We start from the raw sequence: 24,444 nt of genomic DNA on the forward strand, positions 1-24,444 counted from the left end.
CAGGAATTTACAAAAACTTACACTGTGGCTTTTACCACTGATTTGAGCTTTCTATATTTTGCTGGGGGGGGGACAAATTATATTACTCAGAGCTCTAGAACTCTTCCTGTTCTAGAAGAGGGAAACAGACTGCAGGCACCATATTAACTGCATAACCAAGCAACTTCCCCACTTTCTTTCTGTTGAAAGCTGCAAGGAGATTGGATGGGGATGAAGATTATTCTATATTATGGACAGAGAAACCTTGAGTAGAGTCCACGGCAGAGAAACCACCACTTCCTAAGCTCTGCCACCTAGGCCTGCATTGCCAGGAAAGAGGACAGAGTCTCAAAAAAAGGTGTGCTCTCCCAACGCCACATTCCCAGCATGTTCACACTTCTGTCTCAGCGGCATCTACGCTGGCTTGATCATGTACACAGAATGGAAGATGGCAGGATCTCCATGGATGTGCTCTCAGGGGATCGGGCTTCAGGCACTAGGCCTGTAGGCAGACCAACTCTACATGACAAAGGTATCTGCAAATGTGAAATGAAGGCTGGCAACATTAAATGTGTCATATGGGAACCTCTTGCAGATGATTGCAGTGTCTGGAGACAGACAGTCAGGTTGTGCATTCATAGCAGTGACCAGAGAAGGAATGATCACTGGGAGGAACACAGAGATAAGTGCGCCTGTAACAGCAAAACCAGACACCTTCATGTGCTCCACCTGCAATAAAACATGTCTCTCTAGTATCAGTCTCCACAGCCACAGCAGGCATTGTAACTCTCCAGTGAGAGTTGACTTTACCCCCAAAGAAGTACTCTTCCATTGTCTCCCAAGACAGGCAGATACCAACTGCAACTGAAGGACCGGGAGGGTACAAAGCAAAGCCATTTCTAAAGTTTAGCACACAGTAATGCCAAAGCCAACAGAATCAAGCCTCTTTAATGCCTGGAATCTCACCTAAATTTATGTTGCAGTCTCAGTCAGTTGCTTGTACAACAGATGCCATATGAATTAGCAAGCACGGTATATCTCTGGTGTGGCAATGCCTGCACTAACTCATGAAACACAGCAGGAAATAACGCAAGCTACAGGCTATTGCTCCAGTTGCTCAGTCAGTTGTATTGTCCTAATTTTGCGTTACCTGTTTTCAGAGCTCGAAACTTCCTGTTGCCCTGGTCTGATTCATGGCACTGCACCCAATAAGTCCTCAGCCAAGACATAAAGAAACAAAACCCAAAGAATCTGGCACCAGACGTGAGCACCAATGCTGAGTCAACAGTCTGTGACCCATTTGGAATATGTGAATGAGCATGGGTCGGAAGGCTGACTCAGAAAATGGAGAGGATAGATTACACTGGGGAATAATATAGGTAGATTTGAAAGCTGGAGGGAATGGGGAACGTAGCCAAGAAGGTCAGGGAAGAGTTGGTAGGTCTAAGACAAACGGAGCGGAAGCGAAACGAGCCAACGGGGCAGGCAGCATGTCAGCGAAGTCAGCCACAGGACCCAAGGGCACTGCTGAAGCTGAGGTCAGAGAGGTTTCTCTCCGACTGTGCCCCAGAATACAGTATTTGCTTTATGCACTGAATAAACTACCGACAGAAACAGAGACTGTTTCGAAGTTGCAGAGGGGGAAGTGTTCTGTTACTCTTACACTGTTATTTAATAAACTGGAAGTCCTACAGGCTTGAAACAAACTTTACTGATGTTTCATATCTGCCCATTGCAATGATGGGTACTGTAATAATTATTGATCACATTATTTATTTAATTTCTAGTCCACCGTCCCCAAGGAGCCCACCGAATCTCCCCATTCGTGTCCTTTCCTGTTGTGCTTTTGTGCTTATTTGTGCTCATGATGGTATTGGGGTGGTTATACAAGATCCCCTTTTCAATACGTTCTGCAGCTTCAAAGGTCTTTGGGTGGACATGCTGCTATGTTCACAGTCCTGTAGCTTCCTGCTGAAATCCTGTAACCTCTCCTACCACAAACATCCAGTTGTTGTTGTCCTGCTCTTGTTGCGCTATAGCACAAGTGTGCCACTCCAAATGGCAATTTGTGAAGCCTGACAGAATAACTAAGTAAGTAGAATTATGTGTGGACAATCCAGTATAAATCCATGACTAATGCACTATTATTATGTCAATGACATGTTGTAGAACAAACCTGTCTGGAAGGGCCCATGGGCAGAATCACCTGTCTGGAAGGGCCCATAGACAGATGTTCACACACTACACTGGGTGGGGGAATAGGGTTGCCTCTTCCATGCTTCTTTGCTTGTCCAGCTTAAGCTGTGTGCGTGTCTTTATGTATTCAACTGCATGCTCCTGGGAAAGCATGATTTTAACCATGCAGAAGGAGATAAATGCATATAGGTATGAGGAGGAAGTCTGTGTAGGAAGCTGCAGCAATGAAGCAGGTCGTTCTGGTGGCCATGCCCCTTCTCTCAGCGTGCTGAGATAAAGCAGAAATCCTGAGGGGGAACTGTGGGCTTGGTGAGGAAAACTGAGAGAAGCAGGAGACTTGAAAAGGAGTTGAATTGTTGGGACGCATGCCCATCCTGTTCACAGAGTAGAAGTTTGGGGGAACAGAGATAAGTGGATGGAGTCCTTTAAAGAAGCATCCAAAAAAAGGTGAAAGGTGAAAAGTTCTCATTGCTTTCCAGTTGCCAGAAGCCTGAAACTAGAACCCATGAACCAGTTGCTGGCTCCCTCCTCTCTGTTCTGTTGGAGTGCTAGCCAGGGGAAAGAAGAGCAGGCAATTTAGCTCAGAAATGAATAACATAGCCTGTCATTCTCCCATTCTGGGAAGTCAGATGACACTGGAGGACCAATCAAGTAGCAGTGGTTGCGCTAAAGCCCTGAATATGTTTCTTTTTACTTCAATCCAGGCACATGCCTCGGCCCAGTATACCTGAAGGAGCGTCTCCGCCCCCATCATGCTACCCGGACGCTGAGGTTCAGTGCCGAGGGCCTTCAGGAGGTTCCATTGCTGTGAGAAGTGAGGTTACAGGGAACCAGGCAGAGGGCCTTCTTGGTAGTGGTGCCTGCCCTGTGGAAAACCCTCCCATCAGATGTCAAAGAGATAAACAACTACCTGACATTTAGAAGACATCTGAAGGCAGCCCTGTTCAGGGAAGTTTTTAATGTGTGAAATTTTAATGTCTTTTTAATCTTTGTTGGAAGCTGCCCAGAGTGGCTGGGGAGACCCAGCCAGATGGGTGGGGTACAAATAAATTATTATTATTATTATCCCTGACCTTTAGCCTATGTGATTGGCTTTATGTGATTGACTTCAGGATACGCATTTGCCCTCAAGTTCATCACCTGACACTGCCAGGTTTCTATTCTTTTACACTCTCTACCACCACAGTTTCTCTGCTTGTCTGCCTCTAATCTTATTTCTCTGCCACATCTATCTTGCTTAGATACATTTTCCTTAGCTGCTCATTAAGCTTATCCTTTCTCACCCTCATTTCAGGATTCATCTCTTTACTCAATCATTTTTTACACTGTTTTCTTATTCCGTTCATTCTTTCCCAATCTACTTTCATCATGAGTCATAGATTCATAGAATTGCAGGGGACTCCAAGGGCCATCTAGTCCAACCCGCTACAATGAAGGAATCACAACCAAATAATTCCTGACCGGTTGCCATCCAACCTCTGCTTAAAAACTTCCAAGGAAGGAGAGTGCATCATTCCACTGTCAAACAGTTCTTAGTGTCAGAAAGCTATTCCTCATGTTTCATCAGAATCTCCTTTCTTTTCTTTGGAACCCATTGGTTCAGCTCCTACCCTCTGGAGCAGAAGAAAACAAACTGGCTCCCTTTTCCATCGGACAGCCCTTCGGTTTTTTTCCTTGTTACAAAATTGTACACACATAAATCATAAAACATGGCATAGCTAAAAGAAAATGGGTCATGTCTCTTCCCAGAATAGAAGCCTGTAGGCAGTCTTCTTTTTTCCTTTTTACTTCTTTTAAACAAACTCTTTAAAAGGCACAGTCTCTTTTAGGAGCTTAATAAATGGCACATACATGTACTCATGAAAAGCATGTTCTCTGCCACATAGCCAGGTTTGGGGAATGTGTAGCCCTCCAGATGTTGCACTACAACTCCCATCATCCCTGACCATTGGCCATGTTGGCTGGAACTGATGGTAATTGGAGTCCAACAGCATCTGGAGGGTCACACAGGTCCTGTATCCCTATAATAAGAGCTGGCCTCCCTGTCATTTGCTAAGGTAATATTTCCCCCCCTTACCTTGCTGCACGAAGGATCCATAAACAAACCACATAGAGTTGTAGAGAGTCGTTGAAGTCATTGATCCCATTTGCAGACGTGGTGGATTGAGCCAATTTAAAAGGTAGACCAAAAGTCCGACCAGCAATACAGTGCCAGCTATACAAGCCCAGAGGGAGAGGTCAAATGGTGCTAAGCAGGCAAACATGTCCATTGTCTTTTCAGCCTTCTGAAGCAGCACACCCACTGAATAGTCCATGTAACGGGTGGTAAAATCGACCACATTTTCCCGATCTGGTGTGATGGTTAATGCGGAAATGCCTATATCAGCTCTCTGAGGGAGAAAGAGTGAGAGAGAGGAGAACATTCATTTTCATGAGCAATAGAAAAATTTCAAAACCGTCATTTGATTTATAGCCTTCAACCCTATCTCAGCAAAACAGTTGCCCAGATTTGTTTATTTTAAATATATTCCTTATACATCCATCCAAATAGCAACTCTGCTAAGGGGAGAGAGCAGAATAGATACAAACTTGGCTATAAGCTTTTTTTAAAATTAGGTTTTATTGAGGTTTTTTGTGTTACAAAGCAAACAGATAAACAGGGAAAGGTACATCTGTTGTCTCCACCTTCAATTCATAGTTGTTTTCACAGTTTGTTTGCATTTTGTGAGAGACATTTTTGTCATAGACATCTTGCAGTTGGGGGAAAGGAGAGAGGATAGGAGAGAGGGGGGAGAGAGTTGGGGGATATTGTTCTTTTGCCTATTGGCATCAGGTTATTTCTGAAAGTTCAAAAAGAAGCAGATATTTCAAATGTAAGTGACGGGTGGGAAATAACTGCTTTTGGATGTTTATCTTGGTCTTTCTTATGGACACTAGTGTCACTACTGAAGCAAACTGGAAACCCTTGTGAGTAGATGAGGACTTCTGTCAAATTAAGGTCTTGTGCTGTCAACTTAGAAATGAATTCCACTCTGCTCAACAGGACTCACTCACTAGTGCTTAGGATCGCAGCCTTAACTGATTCACCTGTTCCCTTTTATTTAAATACATTTGCATGTTGCCCAAGCTGCCATAGCCTTTTGAGATACTGAAGAAATAATTTACAATTTAAAGTGAGTTTGTGAGAGAGAACATAACTACCAAAACTACCGTATTTTTCCGTGTATAAGATGCCCCCTATTTTGGGGGACTCCAAATTTAGAAAACACCCCTCAGCACTACCCGTGTATAAGATGAGCCCCAATTTTAAACCTAATTTTTTGGTTAAAAAACCTAGTCTTATACATGGAAAAATACAGCAATCTTTATGAAAAATACTTAATGTGGCATTTCTACAAAACAACTCCAGTGGGAAAAGTGGGCTGATTTTTGGAATTTTAGCTATGATTTTAGTTATGATTTTAACCCCTTTTGTAGTTTTGTATCCAAGTCTATGCACTTCCTGACTGAGCAGAATATTGATTCAATCAAATGCATTTGTGATTGTTCTATAAGTTTGTTTGCTGCTCTAACTACTGGTACCTCTGAACAATTAATCCTAAAACTTTTAAAGGCTTTGCATTTTTTCTTAGACTGAGTTTGATGTCTTATATAAGATCGTCTCTGATAGCCATAAACCTAACATGAACTACCTAAGGGCTAATTGGGTTCATGATTCAGAATGCAACAATGGAAGGATGCCATTAAATCATTAACCATATCATCTGTTGTCTTAGGCTCATTCAGCAAAAAATTGTACTTGAAATTCACTGGCCTTCAAAAAAGCCTTTTGTATATAAGAATTTTGAAAAATAAGTGGTGCAGAAATGATGGCTCACAAGAGACTCTCATCCGTATAATTTGGAAAGGCCCTACTATTGTGTCCTTTTAGAAAGATACCATCGACAGAAATAACGTACTCCTGTCCTTCAAGTCAGAACTCTCATTTAAACATCTTTTTTCTGGGACACATCCTTGAAATCTGGAAGCTCCAAAAATCTACTATACTCTGCACTGCCAGAGCATCATTTGTAGCAAAGCATATTATGTTACAGTTCTGGTAATCATGTCCTTTGCCTCTAATCGAAAATTGGGTTGAAGACCTTTAAGACTTCTCCATTAAAAAAATGAATCATGTACTGTAAGACAGAGAGATCAGATAAATTTAACGCAATTTGGCAGCCTTTTCTAGAGTTGTTTTCTAATTGAATGTTACTCTTTTGCTGAGGTTTCACCCATGCACAAAAAAGACCTTTTTAATTTAATATTTTCTCATTATGTCAAAACTCTGCCTTTTTTTGAAAACTAAATGCATTCTACTGGGAAATGTTGACTGGTTAAAGGAATAGATGTGGGGAATAGTGGAGGGGGGTTATTTTTGTTTTATCGCCAAATTAGAAGATAACAACACTGTTCTCATCTCCCTTATTGTACTATCAGATTTTGTGTTAAACTCCTATTGATGTGAAATAACATATTTGTGATAAAAGAGTGCTTAACTGTGGATGGACGATGCCAATAGGCCTTTTGTTGTGTTGTTTGTTATACTTCTGTTTCTTCAGAGAACTCCTTTCCTGCCCTTCAACCCAACACAGATCATCAAGGCAGTTCTCAATAATAAAAGTAGAAACCAAAATTCAAAACACGTAAAACCAGATCAATAAACACAAATCAATAGCACCAACATAAAAATAGCTGTGAAAACAGCCGCAGCACCAACATTTTCTGAACTGGATCAGCTTGCTCCAAAGCTCCTGCACCAGAAAAGGGTTTGGGGAATCTACTATATACATTGGAGAAGCAGGGGTGTGGATGAGCCTAAGGTCGGGCAGGTGTCAAGTTTAAGATAGCAAATTAGGGTAAGAAAGCAACAGCCAGGCAGACTTCTCACACTGAAAGACATTGCTCACTCTGAAAATCTAGCTGGTATTCAGAGGCATATTGATGATGGGTCTCAAACCCTTGGCAAGTTAGGAACTTCCCCTGCAGATTGCTCTGGCTGATTGAGTGGACTCAACCAATAGTGGGCCCAACTGTCAAGAAGGCAATTTCTGCACATGCTGCATAGGAAAGTGAGGGGCAGCTGGGAAGGAAGCCCATCTAGGAGAAGGAAAACTCTGATCCTAAACCTCTAATGCCTTGCAGGATATCTTCAGGAAAAGAAAAGGCTAAGGAGTAAACCAGGCTTCCTCAGCCTCAGCCTACAACTCCCATGATCCCTAGCTAGCAGGACCAGTGGTCAGGAATGATGAGAACTGTAGTCTCAAAACATCTGGAGGGCCGAGGTTGAGGAAGCCTGGAGTAAACCATACACAAATCCAGAGAGGAGTGCCTAAGATGGTTGGGAGGTGCCTTGTACGCCTCCTTCCAGTAACTCCTGCAACCAAGCTGGTGCCAAACGTATTGTTCTGCTTTCCTTTGGACCACATCAGCGAGGCCAAGAGGGGGCTCTTGTCATCTGGGCAGCCCTGGACCTCCAAACTCTGCCCAGGCTTGTGCCCTGGGGAGGCCACTTCAGTGCCACTGGAACAGAGGTTTGACTTCACCTCCATTGTCTTTCGTGATAGATGCAGATGCCGACAATGATGACTTAAGTTATATCACACTCACACACACACTCCCAATTTTAGTATGCATAATACTTCACTTGTAAGCCATCTCTGCAGCGTATGAGACCCTACTGCTGCATGGAGTGCTGGACTTCTACCCCTGTTCTGAGGCACCACTAATTCCACAACTATTTTACGCTGAACCTGAATGCAATACCTCCTCTTACTGCTGATTACTGGCTTAGCACAACTACAGTTTCCTTTTTTAACAGAGCTCTCTGATGCATGCCTGCAATTGGAGAACTGCCTTTTTTAATCCAAAGAACCACACATCCTGTCTGAAGTGAATCAGAACTTTGATTACAAATTTATTACAAAAGAGTACAATATACTGTTGGTTTTCCTTTGTCTTGCGGATGTTCTGGTTGCAAAGTAACTTCAGAAAAATGAACATCTCCCGACATCCCTGGCAGATGTTAAATAGCACCTGAAAATGAAGTTACTATACCATATGGCTACCTGTCCTATACATAACAACCACGCTGCCTTTGTTCCTTCCAGACCCATTTAAGATATGAAGAAGGCTATTAATACATCCCTTGATCTAACCAGCTTACTGCTCAGCACATCTCAAGAGACAGCAGTCACAACTTCAGTAGGTGTTATTTTAACTTTCTTTTCACATGTGCCATTATAATTGCAGCAAAAGCCAAAGATGGTGTTTAAGGCAGTCACGTTAATGTGTTGTGTTTTTTTTTTCTTTTAAGGAAATTAAATACTGAATAAGTGACTGACTGTCCTTTTTTGAAATATGAAAAAGAATATTTAAATGCTCAAAAAGCTTTTACTCGTTTGAAGTAATGAGCTTTGCCTGTGATTGAAGCTGTGTGAGGCCCTTTATTGGAAGCTGAGCAGAGTGGAGGTGGGGGCAGGAAGAATGCGTGAATGGTTGGATCTGATCAATCAACATACAACTGTATTGAACATTGGGGATTTTCTTTCATCTCTGTCTAATGTTGGCAATGTATCCTCCTTGCCACTCTGTAAAGTGAAATGTATCCAGCATCTAAAGTCTCACAGAATGGTCTGTGTAGGAAAGAGGAATGGATCCCCTTTGACTGTTCTATATATTCAGGCCCATTGATCACTAAAGGTTTTCCTGGACATATCGGCTTGAGGGGACCAACATTTTTCTATCATGAGAAAAATACTACATATACTGGTACATTAACCTAGCATATCAGGGAGAAGGTGAGTCTGAATATGGTACTTGTTCATGTACAAGGAATATTTAAACATTCAATCTCGAAGCCGCAGCTTGAAGACTGACATGTATTTATAAAAACATTTGCATATACCATGATTTCATTTTAGAAAAATCAAAGTGCCTCACTATATATGTGGGAATTTAAGTTGAGTGGTTAATGTGCATAACAACTGACCACTGTGCATATTCACCAGGCCTAATGGAGAATGTGCAAATAATCCTTCCAGGAAGAGGGCACTGTGCACATTTTCTGGACAATATACATAATTTCCAATAGGCTTTGGGAAAGATGTATGAGGCTACCACCTTGCTGAATCTGATTGGCCTGGCTCTGATCTGTACTTAGGTGAGTGCCTGAGAACCACATGCACACCATTCTGAAAATCCCTGACAAAAGAAAGGTGAACTATACATGTAAGAACATAAATAAAATTAACAATGTAATTCATACCCTCCAAGTGTGCCTATTTTTCAGGGACAGACCTAGAATTACAGAAGCTGTCCCTGTTTTCCTTATTCCTCTCCTCCATGTCTCAGAGAACAATTAGAAGTGGTCTCTGTGTGTGTTTGCATAGGTGCAAAAACCTATTGTGATAATAAAATACCTGCACTAAATGAAGAGAATAGTGATGCTGGCATATGAAGTCCTTCCTATAATTTTGAAGGAAAGGTCACCAATCCACTTTAAATTCTTCTCTTATGAAACACAGGGAGTGTTGATTCCTTTATTGTAAAAGGAGCTTTACATTGTCTACTCAGAAGTAAGTCCCACAGTATTCCCAGTTAACTGGGTAAAGACTGGGCAGCCTTACGCTGCAGGCCCAAGCATTTTTACTCAGAAGTAAGACCCATTGAGTTCAATAGCATTCTCACAGTTTCCATTGATAGCCCACCTTTTCCCCTGACAGGGACTCGAGGCAGCTTACAGCTAAAATTTTATTTCATTCTGTTTATCTGTGGAAGGTATTGTACACAATGCCTTCCCTCACACATTTTTTTTCCCCTTTACAACAGTCCTGAGAAGTAGGATTGGTGGAGAGGTTGTAATTGGCTTGATGTAGATGTATATATGACATCTACATGTTTGGCCAGTTAAAACATGGGAGAAGCTTCCTGATGTAGAATGGGATATCCCTATTTTCATCTGAGAAATTTTGGAGGATATGTAATATTATTATTCATCATCATGGAGATCAAAATGGGGCACAAAAATAAAATTTATTTTTAGAAAACCCAAGCTATAACAAGACAGCAGATCAGAAGCAGCACTGCAAAAAACTTTAAAATGCAATACATATCCTGTCTGTCAGCTCAACCCAGATCAACCCATTGGAAATTCTCTCAAAAACAAATACATCTCTACCCGGCAACAAAATGCCATAAAGGAATGAACAATGGCCTTTAGTGCCACAATTCACTAGACAAGTTGCAAAACTATACTTTGTCCAATAAACAGTCAGTAAAGGTAAAGGGAACCCTGACCATTAGGTCCAGTCGTGGCTGACTCTGGGGTTGTGGTGCTCATCTCGCTTTATTGGCCGAGGGAGCCGGCATACAGCTTCCAGGTCATGTGGCCAGCATGACTAAGCCGCTTCTGGAAAACCAGAGCAGCACATGGAAACGCCGTTTACCTTCCCACCTACTTATCTACTTGCACTTTTATGTGCTTTTGAATTACTAGGTTGGCAGGAAAAGGGACCGAGCAACGGGAGCTCACCCTGTCACGGGGATTCGAACCGCCAACCTTCTGATTGGCAAGTCCTAGGCTCTGTGGTTTAACCCACAGTGCCACCCGCGTCCCTAAAACAGTCAGTAGAGACCTTCATTAATTGGGTTCCCTCAGATATCCTAGTTCTACTTGATTTCACAGGAACTAAAACCTGAAAATCACCAGTTTCTCCTGTAGTTTAGTTCCTGAAAGCCCCTTCACAAAACAAAAATCTCAACTTTTTGAGATGGTTGTACCACCATGGCACTATGGTGTTGTAATCAAGTGGCAACCACTGACCTAGCCACTCCCTTGCTGCAGATCTAATTTGGCAAAGGGATGTAGCTTAGCACGAGAGTTGAGAAGGTCCAGGTTCAATCCCCAGCATCTCCAGATAAGGCTGGGAGAGACTCCTAACTAAAAACTCTGGAGAGCTGCTGCCAGTCAGTGTAGACAATACTGAGGTAGATGGATTCAGTACAGTGGTGCCTCGCAAGACGAAAATAATCCGTTCCGCGAGTCTCTTCGTTTAGTGGTTTTTTCGTCTTGCGAAGCAACCCTATTAGCGGCTTAGCGGCTTAGCGCTATTAGCGGTTTAGCGGATTAGCGCTATTAGCGGTTTAGCGGATTAGCGGCTATTAAAGGCTTAGCGGCTTAGCGGCTAAAACGCTATTAGCGGCTTAGCGGCTTAGAAAAAGGGGGGAAAGCGGGGGAAAATCGGAACACTCGCAAGACGTTTTCGTCTTGCGAAGCAAGCCCATAGGGAAATTCGTCTTGCGAAGCAGCTCAAAAACGGAAAACCCTTTCGTCTAGCGGGTTTTCCGTCTTGCGAGGCATTCGTCTTGCGGGGCACCACTGTATAAGGCTGCTTCCTATTCTATACTGTTCTATGCTATGCTAATAGAAGGATGGCATTCCAATAGGAAATAATCATATGATCTGCACAACCATGTGATCTGGACAACAAAAAGTGAGATTGGCACTTGCATTGCTTTGGAGCCCAAACCATACCTCCCCCTGCTTTTTTAATCTCTGCCATAACATTTCATTGAGGCAGGAATAAGGCCACACTGAACTCCTACTGGTTGAAAAGCAATTGTCTGAATCTATCATATGTGAGAACAGAACATGAGTTCAAGCATGTTATGGATTTAAAAATATGATGTAGAACAGAGTATCCCAACCTGGTGCCCTCTAGGTTTTTGGACTACAACTCCCATCAGCCCGAACCAGCACAGCCAATTTCCAGGGGTGATGGGGATTGTAGGCCAAAACATCTGGAGGGCACTAGGTTGGGGGAAGGTTGCTGTAGAACAATTGCAACTATCCATTTATGAATATTCAATTTATGTTTTTGTAGAAGCACTTTCCCAGTATTGAGGCTCACTTCCAAAATGACATTAATTGCTTGTCACTTACATTATTAGTTCACAGAGTAAAACAAGGTTTCATTTGTTAGAAAATAAACAGTAGCGAAATGTGAGTCTCTCTTCACAGTCAAGGTGAGAGCAGTCATCACTGTCCAGGTGAACTAGCCTGATTTCTGATAGGGGTGGCACCCCGGTGACCATGTTGTGACTGCCCAGAACTTGTGCCAATCATTCCAGTGGTGGTCCATGGCATCACTGAGCTCCTGAAGGGAAGCATTTCTAATGATATGCAAATAAAGTCAAATTAGCTCAAAATTGGAAAGGAAGAAATGTGAAAATGCCTATCATTATCCTGTCAAAATTAATCAGAGAAACAGCAGTTTGTACAAGCCAAGGTTTGCTAAGTGATCCATGGGAAAAAAGAAGATAAAATATGTGCAATTGTGTCAATATTTAGATGCAAAGGTGCCAGTTCGAAGTATAAACATATAAAGTGGGGCATACAAGCCTCTTATAGTGACTGTGAAAACATCACCCAGTATCAGTTTTTAGCATATCGTATCATCCAATTTGCTTAACAAATTTAATGCAACATTAATCAAAGATAAAGTTAATTTATTAACATAGACTGCAAGGGATCACTTTCTAGCTTGAAAATTAACAAGAATTAGAGATAGCATAGTTTTTAAAATATGTGGACCACATCATCATCACCATTACTATTATTAGTATTTATCAGATTTATTGGCTGATCTTCAAGAGAAGATATCAGAGTGATGAACAATAGTTACACAGCAAATATTGTGCCCACATATAAAATACAACCAACTATAATAATAAAAAAACACAGCATCAGTATTAAACATCAAAATCACTAAAAAACCTAACAAGAGTTGCAACAACAATAGAGGTACAACAGGGCCTGGCCAATCCAGTTACTTCCTAATGCTTTCATAAAACCACAAATCTTCACAATGCCACCAAAACTAACCAATGAGGTGCTAAGCCAAGCTGCCTGAGGGAGGGAATTCCATCATGGGGGCACCACCACCAAGAAGGCCTTGTCATGGGCCACTGCAGCGGAAACTTCACTCAGCAACAGGAACACCAGATCTTAACTGGGAGATTGCTGCACGTACTGGCTAGAAAGTGGAAATTACAAACATGTAGCAGTTCCCCTCACATTGAAGGTGGCATGGGGAAAAACCTGCTCAATATGTGTGACAAATTTTAACAAAAGTAGGTCTGCATATAGTGAGTTTACGTGATGTCCTTAAATAACAAGCATCTGCAGTGAGTTACCTTGACCTGATTCTTTCATGCAGGCACCTGCAACTTGAGAAAAATGCTAAGGTTGCTGCTGGTTACTGAGAGGTGGAGGCTGAGGCAATGGGTAGGTGGGCACAGTGCAAGCAGAGCAGGGGGTAGTGGCGTAGAGTGGGGGTGCAGGGGGCCCCGGCTGTACGGGGCACAACATCTGGGGGCGGGGCGCTCGCACTCGCAGCTCTCTGCCCCTACCTGGCTCACTCACTCTCTCTCAGCGCTGTAACAGATTTTGCAAAAAACTCGCTATTGTCACGCGGGTCCTTCTCCTAGCCAATCAGGAAGTGGGATCCACTTCCTCATTGGCCGAAAAGCGAACGCATGCAATTGGCTGAGCTGCCGAGCAGGAGGCGGGAGGACTCGAGGAGACGCCGGGAACTGAGTAGAAGTCGCCGCTGCAGGTAAGTCTCTCTGCATTGAAAGGGGGCACACTGGTCTCTCTGTATTGAAAGGGAGCACGCTGGTCATTCTGCATGTTGAGCTGACCAGATGGATTGAAGTTTGGTTGGTTCAACAGTGACGAGACAGATTTCGATCCATATGTAGCTGCTCCAGCTCAACATAAGTTGATGTAAGCCAGTGGGTCTAGCAACCTTTAATTTATTTATTTTTTTGCTGAAAGAGTAAGGCAATAGTTATGAAGGTGAATAAACATTATGTTAAGAGTAAAGAAATGGTTATACAATGAAGGGGTGCTAAAAGTGCAGCAAGGCAAGAAAGTAATTTTCTTTTAGATGCATTTTGCTTTAATGACATCAGTATTTTCATAACAAACAATACATGTGCTTAGGGGGTAAGGGTTTCTTTAACTAATCTAGTGGAAGAGACTCGAGTGCTAAAATCCATGGGTTAGGGGGCACAAATTACTTGCCTTGCCCCTGGTGCTGACAACCCATGCTACGCCACTGGCAGGGGGAGTATCTTGATTGGCTCTGCCTCTGAGACTGAGACCTCCCTCTTCTGCCTTGACCCTTCCCCTCTTGGTAGAAGAAGAAGTAGAAGAGTTTGGATTTGATATCCCGCTTTATCACTACCCGAAGGAGTCTCAAAGCAGCTAACATTCTCCTTTCCCTTCCTCCCCCACAACAAACACTCTGTGAGGTGAGTGGGGCTGAGAGACTTCAAAGAAGTGTGACTAGCCCAAGGTCACCCAGCAGCTGCAAGTGGAGGAGCGGAGATGCAAACCCGGTTCACCAGATTATGAGTCCACCGCTCTTAACCACTACACCACACTGGCTTTCTGCAATGACCCTGTCATTGGAAAGGCAGATAAGCGTGAACTTCCAGGTTGGTGCCTCCGGCAATGGCTGAATTCCTCTGATCGGGAGGAATTTGCCTTGTGGGAATTTGGGGCTGTACCGCCACGGCGAAGGCGGAGACCCGTAAAAATAACAGACGGGAGAAACCTGTGAACGTGGGATTCGGCGGGCACCTTTTGCGCCTCCCCTACTTGCGGGAAAACCCAGTTTCGGGGATCCGGACCGACGTGGGGTGAGTGGCGCGGTGCTTCGAATCGTCTGCTTCTTCCACGGAGCGAAGCCGCATAGCTGTTGTCGGAGAGCCCAGACTTTTTCCTGTGGATAATTTGACTCTAAAGTAATTACCCGTGAGTAGAGCTGAATTGGGAAGAACTGGATTTTTAAACGTTTAATCTGGCATCGAAACGGGGAGGTTCAATACAGGAAGTCCGCCTCCCCCTTTTGTAGATAAACTGAAGCAAGGAGGCTGCAAGCTAAAGTCTTGGAAAGCCTTTTGTAAAAAACTAAATTTCCATCGGTAAAGAACTAAACCCCCCCCTTTTTGGAGACAGGAGAAGGGGGGGAGTGGTGGACTGAATATGCCTGTAGGAGAGAGTTAAGAGAGTTTAAATACCGCCGCTCTGACCCTGGAAACAGGCTGCTAGCAGGATTGATGTTTTTTGGAACATCCATTGACAGCGTTTAGAACGTTCATTGACAGGAAGCTAAACAAGAGAATACATTGTTTCTACTGTCTCCGGTTGTTTTCAAAAAAAAAAAAAAAAAGGAGGAAAGTAACTGAAAATTGAAACTAACTTTGGATTATTGAAACTGTGTTTAAAAGAGGACATACTGACCGATACAAATAGAAACTGTTTTCCCCTAGTGGAAGCTTTTGAAATTGGTTACTTTACAGGAGCTGCGCTAGGGGAATTTCCAGCTGCAAGATAAAAAAGTGTGAGACTTTGGAATTGACCTTGAATCTCTTAAGTGTTATGGCAAACGGAAAGGAAAAAACAGTCGGGATGTCGACAGAGGAGGCCTTAGTGGCTGCATTATGGAAAATAAACGATTCGCTGGAACAACTTCACAAGAAAACAGATGTGATAAATGTGAAAATGGATGCTGCAAATATTGAAATTGACTTAATCGTAGAAAGTTTAAATAACTTGGGACAAAAGGTGAATACCAATTCAGAAACCACCCAGAAACTGACACAGGAATCTACTCTGATACCGCAAACTGCAGATGAAGTCAGGGGAAAAACCCTTGCTGCTGAATTTAAAGCAATACAACTGGAGAGGAGAGTCCCATCCATACAAACTGATGAACATAAGCTGACATTCGATATGATTGAACTTAAAGAAGAACAGATGAAATTGAGGACCAGAGCCCTATCTGAACTGGAAAAGGAAAGCTTGACAGAGTTTCAGGAGGCGACAGGACTAACATCGGTTGAGAAAGAGAGGTATTTGGGGGTTAGTATGACCGCCAAAAATGTGAATCTGTTTAAGGATAACTGTGAAGGATGTTGGATTGAAGAGAAGGGGGATTTGGAAATATGGACAAATCAGAAGTTGTTACTGTTGGGCCGAGTTACTGTGGTGGAGATGAGGGCTGCTGTGTTGCTGGGGATGTTGCTTTTGTTTCAAACATTGCAAGCTTTGGATGGGATGGATTGTTTCAGGAGGTGGCAGAGGGATGTTTTTAGAGTTGTTTGGCAGGGCAGGAAGCCTCGAGTAAAACTTAAGATATTGATGGATGCCAAAGAAGGAGGTGGACCTGCCCTGCCAGACCTTTAAATTTCGTTGTGAACCATCTGCTTTTTGCTGGTTGAGAGAATGGCTGCTTCTTGAAAACACTGAAGTGTTGGACAATGGCAGACGAAGTTGATGGACTATATGGAATTGGCGGAAATGACTGGCAAGATCCGAGACCAAGGAGAAGAGTCGGTGGAAGAAGATTGGAAAAAGTTTAAAGACTATTTATAGAAATATTGTAAAATTAAGGAATGTTAGAAAAATGTTGGAATGAAGTTATATGGCTTTAGTAGAAATGTCATAAGGAATTAAGTATAAATAGATTAAGAGAAAATTAAAGGAAAAATAAGGCAAGAATGTGTTAAGATGATTATAGGATAGAAAACAGAGTAAGATGGAAAGGAATTGCTGAAACAATTAATAGAAGTGGAATACAAAAAGGGAGGTGTGAGGAGGTTGCTGTAAATAAGTGAATGAAATATAAGATATTGAAAATGTTTGAGGTGTTTTAAAATTGTTTTTGTTGGTTTTTGCTTTGTTTTGTTAGTCCATGTAGCGTTTTTGTATTGTATTTGTATTGTTTTTTCTCTTTTCTTTTTTGTTTGTAGTGTTGTGTTGAAAATGTTGAAAAAGTAATAAATATCATATTTTTTTTTTTTAAAAAAAAGGAAAGCCAGATAAGCAACACCTCCATACCTCACTTATAGCTACTGCTTTGAGCCCTGGAGGTTTAATTCCTCTGAACACTGGCTGATATTGGAGGAGTGCAGCTCACAGATAACCCTCCAACTCATCTTGAATATGAGCAGCCACAGAATCTTTTGCTTACTGATCTGGATCCTGAGTTACAAAGGCTCAAATGGTCAAACAATGGGAGGTTCTCCCAGTTCTTTCTCAAGTTAGGGGTGCCTGCTCCCTGCAGATCCTTGTTATTCCATAATGTTGCAACCTTTAGCCCCAGTTCCATCTTGTGTTTGCAATCCAGGACGTGGGGGAAGTGAAATTCGTTTTGACATCTCAGAGGGTAAATGTGAATAACAGAGGTCTGTCCGATATAACATTAATGCATGCAAATAGCATGTTGGGGAAAAACCCTCAACCCAGCTCAAGTTTAAAAATTTAGCACTACAAGAGTTGCACTGCAATTGTAAACATTTATGATATTTATCTATATGAAAAAACCTCCAGTTGGCCAGAGCTCTGTTTTAAAATATCTGATTTAGTTGCTTATTCATCACTGAATTATGATGAAAATGTGATGAATTTTAACAGGCCAACAGACTGATAAATGCTTTGCACCATAAGGCTAAATAAACAAGAGGAGCATCATCTCAGTTTCGCTGGGAACTCTAGAAGGTGGGAGTTCTCACACATCTTGGAGAAAATGCCACACAGGTGCAACACATCAAGCCCTGCTCTATTTTCATGCAGAAAATTTGTACTTGCCATGGCAACTGCCACCTCCTGAAGTATGGCTCCTGCAGTGGCACCTTTGAAATCTGACACGCCCCCTCAGCGAGGTGCTCTCAGCAGCCTGTTGTGCAAATGCTACTATTTTCCACACCATTTGTGTGCAGGCATAATTTGATGACTCAGCGTATCCTCAAATGCCATGATCCATGCAAGCTCAAAGACACCACCCCAGAAAGCAATGCGTGACGGAACATCAGCTCAGAATTGGTTGAACTGGCTGCTGTGTTAAGCTGCAATCATGTTGGACTGACAGTAGGGGCAGTGGTGGATTGGGCTGAGGTGCTCTGCCAGCATCACTCCACCAGCATGGAGCTACTTATTTCATGCACTGAATGTGCGGACGGAAGTGCTTCTGGTCCGAGCCTGACTGCTGTGCCAGAACCACAGCTAATGTTGGTTACAGGGCTGCAGATGTGGTGGCCCCACCTCTCCATTCTTCCCCACCCTGGCTAGGATTTGGTTTGCATTGCCAGACAATGCCGGGCAATGCGGAACTGATGATATGAACACAATGGACTCTCTTGTCTTTAGCACCAGTTAATTGTTATTTAATTTAATGATACACTGAGTGGTGAGAAGGCTTACTTGGTGGTGGCTCCTCATTTGAGGAACGCCTTCCCTGGTGATGATCACCTGTCTCCCTTAATATCAAGAGAGGAGAGTGTTCCGGTGCTCAGGCCACTGTGAGTACAGGATGCTGGACTATTTGGGTCACTGGCTTTTAGCTCAGTCAATGCAGCATGGCAACTAAGTCAAGGTTTGGCTTAGCATGCCATCTGAACCTGGCTTCACGGTTTAGCTTGATCTTCCTAAAGCACAAGCTGCACCCAAGGTTTGTTTTCGGCTACAGATCTTGGTTAAGGAGGAGAGAGCTTAATCATGAACTTGGGACTGGATGACATACTGAGCCAAACCTTGGCTTAATTCCCACACCACACTGAACTAAAAGGACAAGGAAGGAGCAAAGCAGGTACAAGCTTCTCCTGAGAGCCAGCACATCTGCACAGTTCCAGTATGCCATAGTTTGGCTTACTCCGCCAAGTGAACGAGGCCAACACATGGACATCTGTGAGCATTGTTATGGGCACCCATCTGTCTCAAGAGACAGTGGAGTGAGTCTCGGGGGGTGAAATCAAACCGCTGCATTAGCAGCAGTGAAGTTACCTCCCCAGGGTGCACACCTGGGCAGGCAGTGTGTATAGAGATCCTGGACTGCCCAGGCAAGACGTCCTCTTGGCCTTACTGATGTGGTCCAAAGGAAAGCAGAGCAATGCATTTGGCACCAGTTTGGCTGTAGGAGTTGCCGGAAGGAGGCATACAAGGCGCCATCCAACCATCTTGGGGACTCCACTCTGGATCTGTGTAGGAATTAGTCTTTAGCTTTTTCTTCTCCCAAAGATATTCCACAAAGCAGTGGAAGTTAGAATCATAGAATCATAGAGTTGGAAGAGACCACAAGGGCCATCGAGTCCAACCCCCTGCCAAGCAGGAAACACCATCAGAGCACTCCTGACATATGGTTGTCAAGCCTCTGCTTAAAGACCTCCAAAAGAGGAGACTCCACCACACTCCTTGGCAGCAAATTCCACTGTCGAACAGCTCTTACTGTCAGGAAGTTCTTCCTAATGTTTAGGTGGAATCTTCTTTCTTGTAGTTTGGATCCATTGCTCCGTGTCCGCTTCTCTGGAGCAGCAGAAAACAACCTTTCTCCCTCCTCTATGTGACATCCTTTTATATATTTGAACATGGCTATCATATCACCCCTTAACCTCCTCTTCTCCAGGCTAAACATGCCCAGCTCCCTTAGCCGTTCCTCATAAGGCATCGTTTCCAGGCCTTTGACCATTTTGGTTGCCCTCCTCTGGACACGTTCCAGTTTGTCAGTGTCCTTCTTGAACTGTGGTGCCCAGAACTGGACACAGTACTCCAGGTGAGGTCTGACCAGAGCAGAATACAGTGGCACTATTACTTCCCTAGATCTAGATGCTATACTCCTATTGATGCAGCCCAGAATTGCATTGGCTTTTTTAGCTGCCGCGTCACACTAAGTTTAGGCCTAAAGTTTTCCTTCTTCTAGATGGGCTACATTCCCAAGTTTATGAGACCCATCTGCCCCTCACTTCCTTCTACAGCATGTGAAGAAACCACCTTCTTGACCATTGGACCCACTACTGGTCTTTCCAGCTCAATCTGCTGAAGTTTCTCTTCCCATTCAGGGGATGACCCTAACTCACTGAAGGTTTGAGACCCAGCAGCTACCCTCACCTGGTTTACTCAGCCAGTCTAAGCCATTCCCGGGGTATGTCTGCTGTCACACGTTGACAGCTTCTAGGAGCCACAGGTGATAGTTGAGTGCAGGGTGGGGACCAAAGGTGGAAAAGCTACCCAAGAAATAGCACAACATATCCCCTACCAGAGGAACTATCCCTCCTCTAACACCCCCCCCCACATACATAGAAGGTCATTTGTTGTGAGCAGACAGCTTCAACATATTTTCTTCACTTGACCATGAAATCACAGCCTACTGAATCACACAACACCCCCCTTAAAAATGATATAACTATGACACTGTAGCTAAAGTTCTGAGAAGCTTCTATGAAATATTTGAGGCATGCTCAAAGTGGCACTTCCACATGTACCCCCATCTCTGACACAGCTGATTCCTAAGCCATCTTCCTCAAGGTAAGTTTCCATTACCTGAAATGACAAGCTTTATGTTGAACCTTGAGTTCTGCATAGATTCAGTCCAGGGGAGAGAAATATGCCGAGGATCAAATGTGAAATGAACAGTGAATATATTATGCTTATTTCCTTTAATTTATTTGTTGTGGTAAACATTTAATGCAGAATTAATTAGAAATGGACGGCTTATTAATTACAGATTAGACTGTATGTGCCCAATTCACACATCTACACAACGTAAATGTTATTGTGCATCAATAAAACATTTTCCGTTGATCGTATACCTCAGTTATTATTCATAGCTATCAATACTTTTCTCTAAGTGCTCTGCATTATTTATGTAATGTGCTAGCCATTAAAGCTCATGCCATATTTTTCTCCCCAGAATGGTTTGCCCTGCTTGCTTATAGCTCGTTTTGACAAATTAACCAGTGATACTAGAAGTGCAGCCCTTGCTTCCTTTTGCTGATGCTCTTTCTCTTTGCCTTCTTGGTGCAAGTGAGGGCAAAGAGGGCTCAATTACCCTCACAAGCACATGTTTGAGGTTTGGTGCATCACTAACCCTAGTGAAATTCTCAAATCTGATTGCACCACAAGTGGATGCTGTGTTAACACAGACTTTGTTAAAGGAGCCTGGGGAGAGGGGAGCTCAAATTTAGACATGTATTAGTTTTTTGGCATTGGATTAGATTCCCCAGCTACTTTTTTTCTCTGCATTTCCCTGGGGAAAAGGAATTATGGAAATGCCCACAGACACAAAACTGAACCTTTAGCATCATTGGCCCAGCCCTTCCAGTAGAGATTTAGCAGCTTCTTCTGTTTTATCCTTTAAAGTCTTCTGAAAACCTTTCTTTATGACCAGGCTCATGCAGACAATTAAGATAAACATCTGCTGTAATCGTTAGCTAGTGATCTGTTTTAGATTTTTATGAGGTTTTTTCTTATTGCGTATATATAATAGTTGTAAAGAGCTTTGATTTTTTAAAAAATAAAATTGTGCTATACAAGTATTTTTTAATAAACAAGCAAACAAAACAAGTACAAAATGCAAGGTGTGTAAATGAGAAGGAACTACACAAAGATAAAAGGTAGATATTTGTCTCTTATATATTTTAAGGCAATAATTACCTACATCCTTACCTTAAATACTAGTTCCCCTATCAAACCGTTCCAGGTCCCATTCTCCAGGGGGCGCCCATACTTGTGATCTGGAGCAACATAAATTTCATACGTGAAGCCAAGATATGTGGATAAGGATTCTAAGACATCGATGGAAAAGCCCTGGTATTTCTTTGGTTTCCCCAAAACATTTTCTGACACCATCACAAATGGCTCCTCCTAAACAGGGAAGAAAGAGAGGAATCTGAAGTTGTAGCAATGTAATGACTTTTTGCACTGACTGCAATGGAAAGAAACATTTTCAAAAACTTGTTTTCTGTTATTTCTATGATTCTATGAATTATTGTTACAGCACTGCACCACTTTCCATAGCAGAACAGCCTTCCACACTTGTCACTCAAACCAGGGCAGTGTCAAATTGCTATCAAACTTTCTATCAGCAGCATCATGAGGATCCCTGCTAAAAACACAGCAGATAATCCAGCTACTTGTGGCAAACCATCTTTCAAGATTGCCTTTAGCTGGCCTTTGGCAAGTTGTTATGTCTCAACTTCAGTTCCTAAGCTGTACGTTGAAAGCTGCCACCCAGACTGGCTGTGGAAAGGAATAAAAACTTTGAACCATGTATGCATAGCATTTTGCACTTTAAAAAATTCATTTTTCATGTTTAAAAGTTAGGTTTTAGTCCCCAAAGTTCAGGGAAGTGGTTCAAATTCTATCGGACCATGCCTACCTTTCTTGTACTGCCATGTACAAGGGAAGTTTTTAACGTGTGATTTTACTGTATTTTTGGTTTTATGGAAGCCGCCCAGAGTGGCTGGGGAGGCCCAGCCAGATGGGTGGGGTATAAATAATAAATTATTATTATCGTTATCATCATCATCATCATCATCATCATCATCATCATTATTATTATTATGATAGATTGCATGCATGATGAACTGCTGCAGTATCATGAAAGATGGAACATGATATGTGATGCTTGCTGCATCACAATGGGATCCATTTCATTTGATGCAGCCTGACAATGAGGACAAGGAGTTTGTAACAACAAAGCCAACATGTTCCATTGGCACTCTCAGCTTATTAAAGTTCACCAGTAGCGGCTTACTCACACTGACCACATGACTGCGGACAAACGCCGGCTCCCTCGGCTTGTAAAGCGAGATGAGCGCCACAACCCCAGAGTCGCCTGTGACTGGACTTAACGGTCAGGGGTCCTTTACCTTTGCCTTTTTATGCATGGTTTATTGTCTGTGTGTTTGGCTGCTTGGTTTTAAGTCATTTTGGGTTTCCCTGGGCAAGATAAAGCAACTAACAAATTTAAATAATAATAATAATAGCCTCTATGATTTGTTTTTATATTGAATATGCTCTGTGTATGGTTTTGTTATTGTTTGTATGGTTCTGTGTCAGTTTGTACATATGCTTAGGATAAATGAATAAAAAACTATCAAATAAAATATTTTCTCCTCCTTTATACACCCAACTAACTACTGCATTCTGCAGGACAAGGCATCCTGCAGGTACAATTCTATTCAGTCATTCTGCATGGTGTCATGATCAGGCCTTCCCTGTGGTGGCAACTAACCTTTGGACAGACACAATTTACACTGTCTTTGTAATGACTGTTGCAAACTTTCCTATTTTAACAAGTCTTTTAAGAGGAGATTTTTATCCCAGCCCATACTTTTATTGGATTCAAAATTGTTTAGATGTTTGCAATTGTTTCAGCTGCTCTTATATGTGTAACTTTTGAAAATTGTTTGAACTGTTTTAATACAAGCAATTTCATTAAATATGATTTTATTGTAATGTGGAATTGCTTTGAGAAGTTCATAGGAAGCAATTCATAAATTAAATAAAATAACAACAATGGTTTAAAACAAGAAACTTCTATCAATCTGCAGCAGCCAAAAGTAGACATTATTCAACAAAAGGATCACATTAAATAGTCATCCAACATAGTTTTATTATAATCGCATGAAACATGATCTCAAAATAGGTTATTAGAAATGAAAATGGAGAATCATTTCAGTTTTCCTCAGTGACTACTCCCTGCCACATACAAAAATAAGAATATCAGAAATATTACGCCACTGAAAACCTGTGTGCTTATTAAAGAAAAGCAAATAATAAATTAGTGATAGCCATTAAGGTGTCAGATTCCCAATGCAATAAATCTGATCAGCTAGAGTAAATGAGATCTTACACACACACACATCTTTGTAGTTTATCAGTCCAAATATATTATGCAGTGTTTCCTGGATCTCTTTGGAAGGGGAAAATGAGTGGTTTAAGAGACAATGTTTCATATATTAGGATGGATTTATTCACATCAGTTGTCAGGTTTATTAGGTAATAGTGGCTCATAATTCAGAATTAGAATTTTGTTAGTCAAAAGTGCATGCTAATTGTTCATCAGATTTATAAGACAGTTTGAAGCATGCAAGCAGCTTTGTATTAGATTCTAAGATTTCATTAATGAATGTGCAACAGCTGGCAAGTAAGGAAGTTCAGACTGGTTTCCATTGTGTGAGACACAGACAACAGGAATTTGATTTCAGAAAGGCTTTTGACAAAGTCCTCCATGATATCTTATGATATCTTATGATATCTTATGGACAAGCTGGTAAAATGTGGGCTGGATAGGTGGATTTGTAGCTGGTTGACTGACCAAGCCTAAGGAGTGCTCACTAATGGTTCATCATCATTCTGGAAAAACGTGACAAATGGGGTGC

The 24,444-nt window shown here is 42.2% G+C and overlaps 1 protein-coding gene across 7 annotated transcripts in view; it reads right to left on the reverse strand.

The window, feature by feature from the left end:
* GRID2 (glutamate ionotropic receptor delta type subunit 2) overlaps positions 1-24,444 on the reverse strand; it is an 849,518-nt gene that overhangs the window by 158,889 nt on the left and 666,185 nt on the right. For all 7 annotated transcript variants that reach the window (XR_014011362.1, XR_014011363.1, XR_014011364.1 and 4 more), the window contains exons 10-11: positions 21,725-21,922; positions 4,253-4,565 (exon numbers count right to left, since the gene is read on the reverse strand). Coding sequence is in view for 4 of the 7 variants with exons in the window: in XM_081206978.1 (XP_081063104.1) it covers positions 4,253-4,565; positions 21,725-21,922 (511 nt within the window). In the remaining 3 variants the exon portion in view is untranslated. The remainder of the gene's footprint in view (positions 1-4,252; positions 4,566-21,724; positions 21,923-24,444) is intronic.

The sequence above is a fragment of the Podarcis bocagei genome (assembly GCF_964188305.1).
Source record: "Podarcis bocagei genome assembly, chromosome: 9".
Taxonomy (NCBI): Eukaryota; Metazoa; Chordata; class Lepidosauria; order Squamata; family Lacertidae; genus Podarcis; species Podarcis bocagei.